Here is an 18,386-nt window from a genome sequence, read left to right as displayed (position 1 = left end):
TTTCTTCAAGTTTGGGATCCTTATATTCAATCTTTGTCACCGAGGGCCCGGAGTGACATTTGAATTCTTTTAAAACCTGCTCCCTAATGGGGCTTTGGAGTTTGACAGCGTCGGTAGGGGGGTGTGGGGTATTCAGGGAACGTGAGAGGAATGTTTTTTTTTTTCTCTCTTTCTCAATCAAGTCTTTTGTTGGTTTGATTTTTCCCTTTTCTGGTTTCTGTTCTCTAGCGTTGGGGAGGTAGGGGAGGGTTTTCTTTCCTTCTCTGTGCGCTATCAAGAGTCCAAGCCTCCTGTAATGTTATTCCTGCTTTCTATTTAGAAATGGGGTTGGGGGGAGGGGTGCGGGTGAGTTTGTGGGGCTGGGAGTTGGGAATGTGTGAATAGTATATTGGTTCTGTTTCTCTGTATTTTCTTCAGTTTGATGTTCTTTGTCGGTTGCTTTTGCTTTCAAAAACAAAAATTGATTTCACATAAAAAATTAAAAAAAAATTTGGACACTTAGCAGTTTTGAAAATGGATGTTTCCCCGCCCCCAACATTTGGGACGAATTGTGAGAAATGTCCAAAGCTGGACTTAGATGCACCATCGAAAATGCCTCTCGTTGTATGCTGTAACGCTACGACTAATAAGTAACTTCTGCTCCCGCAAGAATTTGTAAACCAGGGCAACATTTTGGTTGTGGCATTAATCTGTGGCTCAGAGAGTGCCATGTTTACAGCTGTTAATTCCTAGGAACTGAAACATGAAACATAATCACCCAGCAGCTGCTCGGAGTTCTGGATATTCCATAAGCATTTCAACAGAATAAGGAATGTCTACTAATTAATATGATTTAGAAGTAGCGCCTTCCTGAACGAGAAAGCACAGCTGTGCAGCAGTTTCCAACTATGATAATCACTGTGGTAACTGAGTTACACAAATATTTAAAAGGTAAGAATATAGAAAGTTCTTATTCCAATAGTGGCATAAAAAGCCCGCCACGGTTGGAGTTTAAAAAGACGACGACTGACTCAGGATGAATACTGACACCACTGTCTTTTGCGCTCCGCCTTGGAAAGTCTGTTGACTGGACTGTAGAGAATGACATGGGGACAAATTTATCCCCAAGGGATCTCAATATCCCCATCCTATTCTTGCAAGCTCTGCCTGAACCGCACAAGCCTCGAACACTTATGGTTTTAAAGTGTTTGAGGCTTGTGCAGATGAGGACGGAGCTTAGGCATTGGTGGAATGAGGCATTATGACATCACAATCTCAGCTCTAGAATGTTGCTACTTAGGATTTGAAAGGGTTTGAGGCTTGTGCAGTTGAGGACGGAGCTTAGGCATTGGTGGAATGAGGCATTATGACATCACAATCTGAGCTCTAGAATGTTGCTATTTAGGATTTTAAAGGGTTTGAGGCTTGTGCAGATGAGGACAGAGCTTAGGCATTGGTGGAATGAGGCATTATGACATCACAATCTGAGCTCTAGAATGTTGCTACTTAGGATTTGAAAGGGTTTGAGGCTTGTGCAGTTGAGGACGGAGTGTAGGCATTGGTGGAATGAGGCATTATGACATCACAATCTCAGCTCTAGAATGTTGCTATTTAGGATTTTAAAGGGTTTGAGGCTTGTGAAGATGAGGACAGAGCTTGTAGGGATAGAGTTTGAGGAGATGGGACGGAGTTGGAGAGATCCCACGGGGATGGTGAAACTGGATAACTAACGCTCATTTCCCTGATGAAGCTTTAGCGAAACAGGGGCTCTGTTGGAAATTTTGCAAATTGAGGAGGATTGAAAGAGCTGTTTGCTGGCGATCATTGAGTAGCTGCAAATATTTGACATGTGTTTCATCCTGTGAGTTGTTCTCCTGCTGCTGCCCAGCACTGCAAGAGACTGCATTTTTCAGATATGTTAGGCGTTTTTTTCAATTCTGAAAGTTTGTATGACAATATATTTATGCACTGATTTTCAGAGTCAGGTACTTTAGGTGGTGAACAAGGATTATTGAGATGCAGTTTTTCTGACCAAAGGATGTGTCTTTTTGAAAAGTGGAAACTCGCTGGACTATTTATATCGCCCTCGATGGAGACCACCCCAACTTGGTTGGTTGGGCTGAGAACTTTGCAGCAGCCCCTCCTGGTCTGTAATGGAGTGCCTGTTATGGAATAGCATTGAGGGCAAATTTTTGAACGCCATTGAACAAACTTAGCTCTAAAGCCCTGATTCTATAAAATCTGCCTAAAGTTAGGCACCAACATTGGCACCTAACTAAGCTGGAGTCTATAAAACTTAGACACCCATTATAGGATCATGCTTAGCACTGCTAGGCATTCTAGCATTTGGATCCACCATATTTATGCCAGGGTTTACTTCGCCTAAAGTTAGGCGTAACTTTGAAGCCTAACAGCACCTAATTCACAAACAGGCACCTAACTAACCAGGGGACCCAGGTTTGAATCCCACTTCAGCTCTCTTTGTGAAATTTTTTTTTTTTTTTTAAATTATGAGCCCTCTAGGGACAGAGAAATATCTACTATACCTGAATATATCTAATCTAATACGCATTAATACAAATAATAATTCAAGGCAATTTATAATAAAAGTAAAAAGAAATCCATACACAAAGGAGGGGAATTTATAGAAACTAATATCAATAATAACAACCATAACCAAAAGTAAACTAAAAATCCATATCAAAATTAATATCAACATCTATATATTAATTTTGGTCATATGGAAAAGTTTTCAATTTTTAAGGAAAGCCCATATAGCTAGATTTTACCCTGACTTGCCAAGACAAACTATTCCAGATGGAAGTGGCAGTATAAATAAATATAATACTAAATCATTGTTTAGATCAGGGGTGCCCAAAAGGTTGATCACGATCGACCAGTAGATTGCGAAGGCAACGCGAGTTGATCGCAGAGCCCTTCCTGGGCTGGCCCATAACTTCCTCTCTGACGTCAGAATTGATGTCAGGGGGGTTGGGGGTGGTGGAAAGGCTGGTGGGCCTGGCGTTTCTGCGTCCTGTTTACAGCATCAGGAAGCAGGGAGAGCTCAGAACTCAGCGGCGGTGGCTTGGGGGCCTGTTCCCCAATTGTGGCAGCAGCGGTGGCTTTGGGGAGGGCAGGGAGAAAGACAAAGAAAGATAAGGGGGCAGACAGGCAGACAGAAAGGGGGGACAGGGAGACAGAAAGAAAGGGGAGGGGGGCAGGGAGAGAGAAAGAAAAAGTTGGGGAAGGGAATGAGGTCTGGAGGAGAGGAAACATACAGGAGGCTGAAAGAAGGGAAGAAATACTGGATGCACAGTCGGAAGAAGAAAGTGAAACCAGAGACTCATGAAATCACCAGACAACAAAGGTAGGAAAAATGATTTTATTTTCAATTTAGTGATCAAAAAGTGTACGTTTTGAGAATTTATATTTGCTGTCTATATTTTGCACTATGGTCCCCTTTTACTAAATTGCAATAGAGGTTTTTAGTGCAGAGAGCCTGAGTGTCGGGAGCAGCGCGGGGCATTCAGCGCAGCTCCCTGCGCCAAAAACCGCTATCGCAGTATAGTAAAAAGGGAGGGGGGTATTTTTGTATAGTTGTTCCTGAGGTGACATTGCATAAAGTCATCTGCCTTGACCTCTTTGAAAACCCCCCCGGAATATAAATGATAATTAACATTTTCTCTGCGTACAGTGTGCTTTGTGTTTTTTTTAAATTTTATTGTTGGTCGATCATTTTGACTTGGTCATTTTAAAAGTAGCTCGCAAGCCCAAAAAGTGTGAGCACCCTTGGTTTAAACCATATACCTTGTGAAGAAAAGAAAACTAACTGAGAAAAGGACTGGATTAAATATTCAGAAGCATCAGCTTGTAATATATGGTAAACCATACAGGCAAATGAAATCAACTTGTTTTCTTACTAGCAGCCAATGAAATCTAGCAAAGGCATCCAAGATGCCATCATATCTCCTTAGACCAAAAAATTAGTCTTACTGCTGTATTTTGAATCCATTGAAGCTTATTAAATATACAAGAACCCAAGCTCTCATATAGAGAATTGCAGTAATCAATCTGTGTCAAGACTAGCATCTGAACTTAATCAACAATGCAAAATGATGTTCATAAAAATAAGATCTTATCTGCCTAAGCTGTCTTAAAGTAGAGGAAGTTTTCCTCCATAAATTTGCAACTTGTAATTTTAAGTGAGGTAGGAATCCAATATAACTCCTAAAACCCTCATCGATTTTTCAACCTTTAAAGAAATTCCCGAGATTAATGTTAAAGTAGATGGAACAGAAGTAATCAGATTACGAAACCACAGAACTTTTGTCTTCTTGGTGTTTAACTTCAACTTTTGTGAAGTAGCCCAATTAACAAGACACCTGCAAGCCTGAAGACTATAGAAGTGCTGTACATTCAGGTATAGTAGGTATTTTTCAGTCCCTGGAGGGCTCGCAATTAAAAGAAAAAAAAAAAAAATCACAAACAGCTCAAGTGGGATTTGAACCAGAGTCTCCTAGCTCTCAGCCCACTGCTGTAACATCAGGATAATTCTCTGCTCTGTAGTGACATCTGTGTGGTGATTTTACACCATGCCTGATACTAAAGCTGGGGAAAACATTTTCTCTTGTGCTGCTAGTAATACCAAAGATTAATTACCTAGGGAAAAAGTCCATTCCACGACATCCTAGGTGGAACTTGCACGCCGGGACTTAGACGAATGTAAAACAAAGGTGATGACCCCTCCCACCACTCAAAGAGCGGAAAAAAACCAGGCTTCTCACCAGCTGATCACAGGGGAATCCCAATCAGCTGAGTCAGTTTTGGGGAGTCCTGCTGGCTCAGCTAATGGGGGGTTCTTCTGCCTATTCAGCTGATCCTGACAGGGGAATCCCTCATCAGCTGAGCCAGCAGGATGCTCCGAAACTGGTTCAGCTGATCAGGATTCCCCTGCTGCGATCAGACAAGGCAGTTGGGTACGTATGCAAAACTTGCTTTCATGTGTTTTTGATGTGGATGTTTTTATTTTTGAAAATGGCCAAAAAGATAGACGTCCTAAGGACCAAAACGTCTACATAGGTCATTTTCAAAAATAAAACATAGATGTCTGGCTGTTTTGAAAATGGACATTTTCTGTACTAGATTTCTGGATATTTTTTCCAAAATGTTCAAATTTGACTTAGACGTCCTATTGAAAAGGCCTCTCCAAGAGCCCAGGGTGCTTTTTAAAGTGGACAACTTGAGGGGGGGGGGGTTTCAGTGAGGAGGGGGCACACAATAATGGCTGCTTAAATTCTGGTTTCAGTACTTACCATTGACAATTAGAATGTACTAAAACTGAATGAAAAAAATAAAAAATAAAATGAAAAAACAAAAACGAGGCCAACAAAATGAAACAGGAGCAAACTGGAATCCATCTCTTTTCACGCCCTTTGCAGTCGATTTTCATGCAAGCCACATATGACAGATGCTTGCATTCAATAAGCAAAATGAGGCTTTCTGCATTTTAAAGACCGTTCCCAAACTGTTCATAGTAATCTATTCATCCTACCAGCCTAAATATGAACATCTCAAGCACAATGCATCAATTAATCGTGGCAATGCTTGATTACGCTCATTAGCTTTCTTGCAGCTTACAGCAGGCAAGTGTACCCGGTGTCGCATTATACACTCTCAAACAACAACACTTCAATCATGCTGGGTATTAGCAAAACAATCCTTTGGAAACAGCAGGCCTTTAATTACTTTGTGTGCTTCTTAATTTATCACTTGAAGACAAAAGGCTTCCCAGTCACCAGAAGTTTTGTTTCTGAACTTAAATTGGACTCCATGGAATGACTAAAAATAGTGCACTCTGGGAAACAGAAGGCACGGAAGCAGCTTCAGTGGGAAAAATCCCAAAAGGAATGGATAACGGAACATCTCTAAAAGTACTTTGGTTTCCTTCTTTTCTTAAATTAGAGATAGTACAGTTTCTCCTCCGACTTCAGGCATTCTCTTTGTGGCATGGGATTTCAAAATTGTTTTTCATAGGATACAATAGGTTAGGGCAGTGCTGGGCAACACCGTTCCTCGAGGGCAGGAATCCAGTCAAGTTTTCAGGATTTCCCCAATGAATATGCATTGAAAGCAGTGCATGCAAATAGATCTCATGCATTTTCATTGGGGAAATCCTGAAAACCTGATTGGATTCCGGCCCTCAAGGATCGGAGTTGCCCACCCCCGGGCTAGGGGATTATGAGTAAGCAAATGGATGATATTACTGGAGTTAAGTAGCCACCGTCGCATTATTTAAGTTCATTAGAGTCTTATATATATTCTTATATAGATTCTTATATATGCTTATATATTTTAAAGTCCATTTTACATAGAACATTAAGGCAGTGGTTCCCAACCCTGTCCTGGAGGACCACCAGGCCAATCGGGTTTTCAGACTAGCCCTAATGAATATGCATGAGATAGATTTGCATATAATGGGAATGAGAGGCATGCAAATCTGCCCCATGCATATTCATTAGGGCTAGCCTGAAAACCCGATTGGCCTGGTGGTCCTCCAGGACGGGGTTGGGAACCATTGCATTAAGGTGTGCTAACCAATTTAGCACATGCTAAATGCTAAGATGCCCATAGCATTGGTTAGTGCACCTTAATACAAGGACCTCTAAATGAAATGGTGTGGATGCTGTGTTAGTCCACAAAAAATAAAGGAAATAAGATAATACCTTTTTAATTGGACTAACTCAATGCATTTTATAATGAGATTTTGAAGGTAACCTTTCTTCAGATCAGAAATAAGCAAATCTTAATAAATATCAGTATACACAGTACTGTATAAGGAAAACATGAAAGCATTTATTTATCCATTTCTGGGTTCAAATTCTAATAGCTGACACACAAAAAAAACTTGAGCCCTCAACCTCATGTCACTACCCTTTTCTCTTCACTTGAACCACTATCAGCCCTACTCCTTAGCTGAGACTTGAACCCTCAGCCTCTTGTTACTAACCCAGCACTCAACCCTTGCGCCAGTCAGGCTTTCACACTAAGAGTTTCACAGGAAGAGGAAGGTGTGGGTGGGTGAGCAGGAGACAGAGACGTGCTAAAGCCGTTTTAAATGTTTTTGTAGTAGGAAAGAAAGCCCAGATCTTGGTTAAATCCTGTCTGGTAGGTGTCACAATATTTCAGCCTTTTAATTTCAAATGTCTTACGTTCTTAGATTGTCTTAAACTTCCTTTTTAGTATTCTCACTCGCAAATCATTGGTCCAGTGGTCGGTTTTTCCAAAGTGTTGTCCGACAGAGGTGACATCCTGGTTGGTATTGCAATTTTTTAATAAGATATCTATGTAAGTTGATTCTGGTCTTTAGCATCTGGGCTGTTTCACCAGTGTAACATCCCTCTTTGCACTGAATGATGTATAACACATTAGAAGCTGAACATGTGAAGGATCCCTGTATGTTGAAGGCTTACTTTCAAAAGTTCATCATAAAATGCGTTGAGTTAGTCCAATTAAAAAAAGTATTACCTTAGATCCTTTTTTTTATTTCTATATATTAACATAGATCATTGAGATTGAGTTTGACCCACCCGATATTCCGCTTTATTTAGCTGGCCAGAAACAGCTCCTAGCTGGCTCTCCTAGCTTGACTATCTATAATATGACCAAGTGATCCAATAAACCAATACGATGTCAATTAGTCAGACCCACTGAAGAATGACCTCTGATATCCTGTATCAATTATCTCATCTGTTTTCCTATTTGGGGTGGGGGGTGGAAAATGTCTCAGAAATAGAGCTAGGTACCCAAATGGGCATCAGTAGTGATACAACACCATGCTCCTGTTGAAGTCATTGGCAAAAAAACCACCTCCATATGTAATTATTTATAACTAGCCACCTCAATATCTTCTCAACATTGTTTTAAAAATAGTCTAATAATGCAATTCTGTGTAATTCATAAATCCATGCAATTGATTAAATCTTAATTAATCATGCAATCGCATCAGTTCATGCAAATAAACTTCTATACTATATCACTGAGTCAGGAATCAGCAGAACAGCTGAGACGTCTTCTCACTTATTTCTTATTGTCAATGGTGAAAAAGTAAATTTATCTCAGGTGGAGATTGGCCGGGACTGCAGGGGAGGATGATGGAATGATGGAATGTGAAAGTGGATACCTGGAATGCACTTCCGGAAGATGTAATAGGACAGACTACATTAAGGGGTTTCAAAGAGAGACTAGATAAATTCCTGAAGGATAAGGGGATTGAAGGCTACAGATAAAGGAGGACACAGGAGCAAAAAGGGGCATAGATAAAAGGGAAAAAAAAGGGGTTTTTCAGGATATAAGGGAGGAGGAATCAACGGGTTAGACAAAAGATCACTCTACAGGTCATGGACCTGATGGGGCGCCGCGGGAGCGGACCGCTGGGCTTGATGGACCCTTGGTCTGACCCAGCGGAGGCAGATTCTTATGTTCTTATTAGGCGGGTCTGCTGTATTTGACAAATCAGAGATAAGTTGCTTTCTTGGCCTCACAGATGAGAAATAGATCCAAAGCCAATGAAAATGGATGATTTTCAGATTATATAGCTATTCAGGTGGTGTGAAGAAATTGAACAAAAAATGACCTCTTTCATTGGATTTTACAATTAGTTTTAAAATCAATATACAATCCTAACAATATATTTGTATAACATGGGGAACCTTTAACCAAAGCATGCACTATCACAAAATAGAGAATTTCAGCCTGTGCTTGCGAGGAATAAGTGATTTATGCTACAAGAGGAAATGAGAAGTACTATCTTCCATTTCTGTCTCATGTCTACACTCTAAATATTGACATATTCTCCCCTCTTTGTGAAATGTTATTTTTCTTAATAAAGTAATACAATATGAATAATATCCCTTAACATTATATATATTGAAGTACATAATGTGAGAAAGGGGAGATATGTTCTAGATATTTAAATATCTATGTGGCATAGTGTATGAGGCAAGTCTCTTTCAATTGAAAGGAAACACAGGAATAAGGGAGCACAGGATGAAGGTGAAAGGGGATAAACTCAGAAGTAACGTCAGAAAATACTTTTTGTGGAAAGGGTGGCGAATGCTTGGAATGGCCTCCCGGTGGAGACAAAAAGTGTATCTGAATTCAAGAAAAGCTTGGGGCAAGTAATAATAATAATAACAGTTTATATACTGCAGGACTGTGAAGTTCTATGCGGTTTCCAATGATTAGAAGATGGTACAATTTGAGTGGAATAAACAGAGTTAAAAGCTATTGATTAACAGTTTTTTGGAGTAAGAATTGGAACAGATATGTTTTTAGGCGTTTCCTAAATTCCCCATATGTAGTAAGTGTAAGAAACTGATCTAGCTCTGTAAAGGAGAGGAAGGATAGTAGATGGCATGAATAGGCAGACTAATATAGTAACATTGTAACATAGTAGATGATGGCAGATAAAGACCTGAATGGTCCATCCAGTCTGCCCAACCTGATTCAATTTAAATTTTTTAATTTTTTCTTCTTAGCTACTTCTGGGCAAGAATCCAAAGCTCTACCCGGTACTGTGCTTGGGTTCCAACTGCCAAAATCTTCATTAAAACCTACTCCAGCCCATCTACACCCTCCCAGCCATTGAAATCCTCTCCAGCCGATCCTCCCCCAAACGGCCATATACAGACACAGACCATGCAAGTCTGCCCAGTACTGGCCTTCTTAGTTCAATATTTAATATTATTTTCTGATTCTAGATCCTCTGTGTTCATCCCATGCTTCTTTGATCTCTGTCACCGTTTTCCTCTTCACCATCTCTCTCGGGAGCGCATTCCAGGCATCCACCACCCTTTCCGTAAAGTAGAATTTCTAAGCATTGCCTTTGAATCACCCCTCAAGCTCAAATTATGTCCTCTGGTTTTACCATTTTCCTTTCTCTGGAAAAGATTTTGTTCTACGTTAATACCCTTCAAGTATTTGAACGTCTGAATCATATCTCCCCTGTCCCTCCTTTCCTCTAGGGTATGTATATATATTCAGGGCTTCCAGTATCTCCTCATACGTCTTCTGACTAGATCGGCCATGTGATCTGTCTGCCTTCATTTTTTGAAGTTTCTATAAATGTATTTGAATTCAAGAAAGCTTGAGACAAGTACATTGGATCTCCAAGGGAGAGGAGGGGACAGCAAACAGCACAATTAGGCAGACTAGATAGGTCACACATAAGAATAGCCTTACTGGGTCAGACCAATGGTCCATCAAGCCCAGTAGCCCATTCTCATGGTGGCCAATCCACGTCATTAGTATCTCACCAAAACCCAAAGAGTATCAACATTCCATGTTACCGATCCAGGGCAAGCAGTGGCTTCCCTCGTGTGTTTCTCAATAACAGACTACGGATTTTTCTTTTCCTCCAGGAAATTGTCCAATCCCTTCTTAAAACCAGCTACGCTATCCGCTCTTACCACAACCTCCGGCAATGCGTTCCAGAGCTTAACTATTCTCTGAGTGAAAAAAAATTTCCTCCTATTGGTTTTAAAAGTATTTCCCTGTAACTTCATTGAGTGTTCCCGAGCCTTTTGTCATTTTTGACGGAGTGAAAAATCAATCCACTTGTACACGGTCTCTCCATCTGTTTTCATTTCTCTATGCCTGTTTCTAAAAGGAGTGCTAAAGTGAGACATACCAAGGTCCATCAAGCCCAGGATCCTGTTGCCAACAGTGGCCATTCCAGGTTACAAGTACCTGCCAGAATCCCAAAAAAGTAAAATAGATTTCATGCTGTGGTTGATCTCTTTCAGCATCTGGAATAGCCCAATCCTCCTTGCCATATCCCATTCCCTAAACTATAATGCACCATTCTTCTTGTAACTCCTCTGGAAATGTTCTTCTTCTTGTAACTCTTCTGGAAAAGTTCAGAATTCTCTCTGTAATTATCCTGGAAATGTCCAGTTGTCTCTTTTGTAATCCGCCCAGAACTGCAAGGTTGAGGTGGAATAGAAATCAGTAATGTAATGTAATCTATATTGCAAAAAGGATTGCCAAATGTGGAATCTTTTGTAAAATATGTATAAAGACATACATCATCATGGAAAGGACCTTCGGTTGAGGTCATGGAAATAAAGACTGTATCTGAATTCAAGAAAACTTGGGACAAGCAAGTAGGATCTCTAAAAGATAGAAAGGGATATTAGATGGCAAGGATGCACAGACTGGATAGGTCATATGGTCTTTATCTGCCTTCATTTTTCTCTGTTAAGATGCTCTCAGAAGTTGGCAGGACTTAATTTCTCACTTCTGGGCAATATCTCCAATTAAGCCTGACATGGGAAACAGTACCCTAGCAACTCTATCTAGAAGCGTTTGGGTAGGGTTACCATATGTCGCCAGAAAAAGAAGGACGGATTAAGACATCTGGGTTTTATTTCCATTGAAAGCAATGGAAGTGAGGAGGACAGACTGAGACATCTGGCTTTACTTCTACTAAAAGCAAATGGAAGTAAAACCCAGATATCTCAATCTGTCCTCTTTTTTCTGGAGCCTTATGGTAACCCTACGTTTGGGTACTCTTACCACACATGCATGCCTGTTCTCAACTGCCGCTGCCAGGCAAACCCTCTTCACTCCATTACATGCTAAAAGAAAACAACAACTTGGGGAGGTAGGAGAGTGGTGGGGGATGTTGTTTTGAAAATATTATAAGTCACAAGGACTATGGATAATGCCCTGACCCTAGGAGGAGTGTCGGCACCATGAAGCCAACAGCGTGGCAGATTTAAAAAATAAATGGGATATTCATGTGGGATCTCTAATGAGGTAAGGGCAGGAGATTGGTGAGCAAACTCAGGGAGAAGGGTCACTGGAGTGGGCAGACTTGATGGGCTTTGGCCCTTTTCTGCTGTCATTTTTCTGTTTCTATGTTCTGGAAGTGCATGCCCATGAAAAGCTGACAGAATGATATTTGGGACGACAGCCTAGCATTCTGAATCTCTTTCCAAAAGATTCCACTGTCCAAGCCTTCTACCCAGGGGGCACCAAGGAGTGAGTCTTGGAACCCTTAGCTCTGTTCAGAATGGATTCAATCACCATGGAATAGCAAGGAAGCTGGAGGATCTGACTGATCTTTATCTGATGTCATTTGCTATGTTACTATGACTGGCCAGAGTAGTAGACTGGAGGATCTGATTGGTCTTTATCTGATGTCATTTGCTATGTTATTATGACTGGCCAGAGTAGTAGACTGGAGGATCTGATTGGTCTTTATGTGATGTCATTTGCTATGTTATTATGACTGGCCAGCGTAGTAGACTGGAGGATCTGATTGGTCTTTATGTGATGTCATTTGCTACGTTATTATGACTGGCCAGAGTAGTAGACTGGAGGATCTGATTGGTCTTTATCTGATGTCATTTGCTATGTTATTATGACTGGCCAGAGTAGTAGACTGAAGGATCTGATTGGTCTTTATGTGATGTCATGTGCTACGTTATTATGAGGGGCCAGAGAAGTAGACTAGAGAACCTGAGTGATCTTTGTCTGCCGTCATGTGCTGCATTACTGTGATTGGCCAGAGATGGACTATTGCATTGCTGCATCCTGTTCCAGAGTCCCCGCTGAAAATGATAAAGAAATTCACACAATGCCATAGGGTTTTTGAATCCACCAATAACAGTAATGACCTAGTATGCTTATATACAAAAAGCCTATGTCGAGTGAATAATTGAAAAACACGGATATGGTTTGCTTAAGCGTATTTTTACTAAGCTGCAGTAAAAAGTGGCTTTGGGGCAACCTTACACAGGACTCTCCCACGTGCTAAGGCCATTTTTACTGGAACTAGAAAATGTCCGATTCTCCATTTTTCCCCAATTAATGGCCATGCACTAAGGTTGCCATTAGCGCACAGCCATTACCAAAAATTAGCGCATGTAAATGCACGCTAGTGTGTACTGCAGTTTACTGAAAGGACCCCCTTAGAGAAAATTACCTGAGTAAACTGCCAATAAAGCTTCATCCTCTTGGCTTTGGCATAGTTGCATTCAATAAGTCTGGGTCTGCTGTTCACGTCCACCAAGCATCTATTGTCAACATCGTCCGTCGTTGGACTGAGCGCGCCCACATGGAATTGCTGGTTACTTGTGTAGTAGACATTCTACAAGGGGGATAAAAGCATACTTAAGACCAATGCTAACAACAATTTAAAAAAAAACCCAAAACTCTTGATTTTACAGGCCTCATTTAGGAAGGCGTGGGGCATGGTTAGAGTGCCAACAGTAAGCTTACTGTAAAATACGTTAAAGCATTTTGTGGTAATTTGCCTGTAAGCATATGTTAATTGCACATTATTTATTGTTTTATAATATTTTTTTCCTTGGGGGGGAATGAAATGCAATGGGCAGGAAAGCTTTGGGAAGGAAAAATGGAACGGCGTTGGAATGGAATGGGCAGGAAAGCATTATCCAGCTGGCGTGTTCTGATTATTTCATGTTAACTGGATAACGGGGATATAACACAGGAGCACTTTGCACAGGAGGTGTTACTTCTAAATACCATCAGAACAGGAAAACCAAACAAAAACTGCAGACAATGTAATAATAATAATAATAATAATTTTATTCTTATATACCGCCATACCCAGCGAGTCCTAGGCGGTTCACATCAATTAGATTAGGATCCGCGTTGACATGCAGATTTATAACAATTTATCAGATTTACAACAAATTTAACCGAACTTAACAGATGATGAAGGAAGAGGGTAGAAGATAGGGAAGATAGAGGCTATCATGAAGGAGGAGAGCCGTACACGATGCAGGCAAGAATTTATTGTACCCAAATTAAAATGCAGTAATATAAAAACCTTTTTACCAACCAAGAGAAGGCCATTTTTGGCAGCATTTTCGGCGTAATACACAGGCATTTGTTATCTTCATTTTTTGCGGTACATTGTATACCTTATTTACCATAGACCCCTGATGAAAGCGTGTTATCCGAAACCTGGACCGTGTTGGGTCTCTTGGTTGGTAAAAAGGTTTTTATATTATCGCATTTTAATTTTGGTACAATAAATTCTTGCCTGCATCATGTACATTGTCTGCAGTTTTTGTTTGGTTTTCCTGTTCCGGTGGTTTTTCTGCAGATTCGGTTGGATTCCTTTTGGTTGCACTTCTAAATACCATGAAATGGGAGGTGATAAGCACTCTTGCGTTAATTTTTTGCAAGTCCAAAAAATTAGCGGGGACCTGCAAAAAAAAAAAAAAAAGATGATTTAAAATGCCCCAAATACTGCTGCAGATCTGCGCTTAATATGCTGGAAAGTCCTGCATTAAGAGGTGTTAAGCCCCCTGAACTTAATGCATTTTAGAAAAGGCCCCTTAGCTTGTAGATTTGGTTATCAATGTGGTACACTCCTACAGCTGCAAAAAAGTAAATAAAAATCAAAAGCATATTGGAAGTTTTTAATGCCCAGCAGATTCAATACCATGTTTCTCGGATAAGAAAACTGTCTGCCAGAGTGCTAATACTGTATTACTCCTGTATTACACGCCCCTCTCGCACACAAAACACCAACCTGTTCTCCTTCCCCTCCATGAAGGGCTGCCTCTACAAAAAATTCCTTGATCGATCTCTAGCATTCCAAGCAGGCAAATGGAACAAATGCCTCTCTACCCTTATCTCCAATTCCCCCCACTATCAAACATTCCGGAAGTTAACTAAAACCTACCTCTTTGACAAATTCCTCTGATCAACCCTCCCTCTTCCCCCTTCCCCTCCTGACCTCTCCCCCTAAACCCTCACGACCTCATGCAACACTGCAATCTGTAACGCTGCTGTATCTAACTATAGCAATTCTAACCGTTCTGAACATATAACCTAAATGCCAAAATAACTTCACAGCACATTTATTGTCAAAAAACGTAAAGGTAACCTGACCGAATTTGTATCGTCCAAAATGTAAATCTAACCTTAACGAAATTGTAACATCACTGTAAATGTACAGTCTCTTCTTCTGTTAACCGCATAGAACTTCCATGGTAATGCGGTATACAAGAATAAAGTTATTATTATTATTATTAATACCCATCATTCTAGGGAGATTGCCTACTCACACATAGTTCGAGTAAGACTCCAGTTCCCACATATTCCCCCCTCTCGCTCTCAGGCTGGACATAACAGTTTCGCATGTACAGGACGTGCAAATGGAAAATCTAGCACTGTACGAAATGCAATAAAAAGTCTGTGGGAGACTAAAGTGAGTTAGAATCTGATTCTGCAGGGCTTCTAGCTGTTACTTCATTATTCCATTCTAGCAGTCTGTAATGATGACTGTTATTAAATCTTCAATCTAGATTGCTCAAATAAAATGTTGCTCTGATATGAAAATGATAATTTGAAGTGGGTTATAATTTAATTTCCTTAGTTAATGGGTAATAGCTAAGAAGCTGATTCATTAACTCATGGGTTTTCTGATGGGTTACTGTCCCGCATTTCATACTTAAGTTTTGATACATGGGTGGTCAGCATAAAAAAACACCCTTAAAGGTGTACCTTACATTTTTTGCTATAAAGGGGTCTGAGAAATATTTTCTGTGACTCTTACTTTGACAGCCTTAAGAACATAAGAACATAAGAAGTTGCCTCCGCTGAGTCAGACCAGAGGTCCATCCTGCCCAGTGGTCCACTCTCGCGGCGGCCCATCAGGACTAATTGCCTGAACAGTGTCCCTGACTAATTTTGTAACTGCCTCTAATCCTCTAATCCTATCCCTATTACCTACCTCTACTCCTATCTGTACCCCTCAATCCCTTTGTCCTCCAGGTACCTGTCCAGACCCTCTTTGAAGCCCTGTAGCGTGCTCCTGCTTATCACATCCTCCGGTAGCGCGTTCCTCTGAGTGAAAAAGAACTTCCTGGCCTTTGTTCTAAACCTTTCCCCTTTCAATTTCTCCGAGTGCCCCCTTGTACTTGTGTTTCCCCGTAATTTGAAAAATCTGTCCCTGTTTACTCTTTCTATGCCCTTCATGATCTTGAAGGTTTCTATCATGTCTCCCTTCCAAATCCTGACCCTCGGCATGCTAGACTACTGCAGTCTTATCTATCATGCCCCCAGAAACATATCAGCAACCACAAAGAAGAAAGTTGTCCAAGTTATCAGTTCCCGTGCAAATGGTTAGTTGTTAGCACAAAACTACAGGTGAAAATATTCTTCAGTTTGGATGGATGACAGTGCATAAATATTTTGTAATTATTATTGTGTTATAAATTCTATGCGTTCTGTTACAAACTGTCTCAGAATGGTAGCTAGTTGCAATCAGAGAAGAATGCAAACCTTTCTTTGCCCCTGAATTTTATGCTGCTCCTTTGGGCTTCTAGCTCAATTAGAACGAACACTGGGATCTAGAGAATGACACGAGAACTCCCCACCCCATAAGCCTCGAGCGCTTATGCTTTTAAAATGTTTGAGGCTTGTGCAGATGAGGACGGAGCTTGTAGGAATGGGGCAGGAAAAGAACTCGCGGGGACGGAGTTCCCGCAGGGATGGGGAATAATTTGTCCCCTTGCCATTCTCTACTGGGATCTGAATCTCCCCTGCTCACCAACCTCTTCCTTTCCATCCCAAAATACTTGTCTAGCCTGCATTTTGTATGCTTGCACTGAAACATGATGTAAGGCAGATTCAGACTTGCCCGTTCATGCCTTTCCATCAGCAGCATATCTGGCAGACAAACAAGGCATGCCTGTCTGATCTTTGCTTGAAAACAAGACATTGGTCAACATAGGGGATCGAGCCATAAGGCCAGGCAACTGCTTTGTGCGCTCTGTGGAAGGGGCATTACCATTTCTGAAATGCTGTTGGTTGTTTGTGGACACCGAAGGGTAAAGCTGCTTATTTTTCCACAACTGATGGGACTATTAATACCTGTTCATATGACCTAAGGATGCCAATCTCTAGAACAGTGGTTCCCAACCCTGTCCTGGAGGACCACCAGCCAGTCGGGTTTTTGAGAGAACCCTAGTGAATATGCGTGAGAGAGATTTGCATATAATGGAGGTGACAGGCATGCAAATCTGCCCCATGAATATTCATTACGGCTATCCTGAAAACCTGACTGGCTGCTGGTTGGGACCCACTGCTCTAGAATATTCTGCAGTTTGTTTTCTTGATCTACTTAGAAAGGAATGAGATGCAGCCAGATCCCCAAGGGATGTGCACAGGGGCAAATCCTTTCGGCTTCCCACCCACCCATTTTTATACATTCTTCAGTCTTTCACACATATTAATAACTTGAATAACTTTTTAAAACAAGAATTAGAACTTTTTAATATGCGCAAATTGATACTCTCACTAAAGGGAGTTAGGCCATGAATATGACTTTAGCATTTATTTTGCACGCTAAGGCCCTGATTCTATAAACGACATCTAACTTCTAGGCTCCATCGGGCGCAGTTGGCAATGAACCGCTAGGCGCTATTTAGAGAATCGCTCAAAGCCAGTGGCATAGTTAAAGGGGGGGGCGGCGGTCCGGGTGGAGGCATCATCACTCATCATCCTCTCCACCTCGCGCATGTTTCTTCACCCTCCCCCACTGTACCTCTAGCTTTTCGCTGGCGCAAGGAGCAGCCCCAACCTGCTGCTCACGCTAGCATCAGCTCTCTGACATCACTTCCGGTCTTGCACCTAGGAAGGGACGTTGGAGAGAAAAAGCCGACACTGACACGGGCAGCAAGTTTATGACGTTGCTCGTACCGGGAAAATTAAAGAGGGATGGAGGGAAGGGAAGGGGGGGGGCACGTGGCAAGGGGGGGCCTGGGGGGAACAGAAGAGGATGGCGTAGGGGTGCTACTGCTCCAGATGCCACTCACCCTTGCTACGCCACTGTGCCAAGCAGTGCCTAAACATTCTTAGTTTCCGGTAGGTGTCGAATCCTTAGGCACGCTGCCATGTATTGGCTTACAATCGGTGCTCCTAAGTCAGTCCACATAACAAACTCCTCCCCGAATCCACCCCTAACCAAACCTACTTCCTGGTAGGCACCAGCGGCTTATCATTCTTTACCCTAATTAGCTCCTGGATTTCAGGCAGGACCCCAAATTTTAATTGCAGGTTTTTTAAACTGTCACTTTTAATGTGATAAGAAGAGATAAGCAGAAGCTTTAATTAACATACTAGTATTTTAGGCCGTTACATTAACGGGTGCTAGAAGTCTGGTCGGCTCTCGTAGTCCCTTGCCGCCGCCGCCTCCCCTTTCCCGACTCTAAACCTGCCGACTCCAGCAGCGTCTGCAGCACTGCAGCACTGTACACACGCTGCTTCGGGGCCTTCTACGGTGATGCAGACGCTGCTGGAGTTGGCAGGTTTGGAGTCGGGACCACGGGAAAGGAAGGGGGGGGGGAGCGGCGGCAAGGCAA

General features: G+C 41.6%; 1 protein-coding gene across 1 annotated transcript in view; it reads right to left on the bottom strand.

The window, feature by feature from the left end:
- The window catches only part of GALNT18 (polypeptide N-acetylgalactosaminyltransferase 18), a 407,250-nt gene that overhangs the window by 7,763 nt on the left and 381,101 nt on the right, over nt 1-18,386 (bottom strand). The window contains exon 10 of the mRNA XM_033928873.1: nt 12,968-13,132. Coding sequence (XP_033784764.1) covers nt 12,968-13,132 — 165 coding nt within the window. The remainder of the gene's footprint in view (nt 1-12,967; nt 13,133-18,386) is intronic.

This window comes from Geotrypetes seraphini, chromosome 19, assembly GCF_902459505.1.
Source record: "Geotrypetes seraphini chromosome 19, aGeoSer1.1, whole genome shotgun sequence".
Classification (NCBI taxonomy): Eukaryota; Metazoa; Chordata; class Amphibia; order Gymnophiona; family Dermophiidae; genus Geotrypetes; species Geotrypetes seraphini.
The sequence above is the reverse complement of the archived record's forward strand: the minus strand, read 5'-3'. Positions and strand labels throughout refer to the sequence as shown.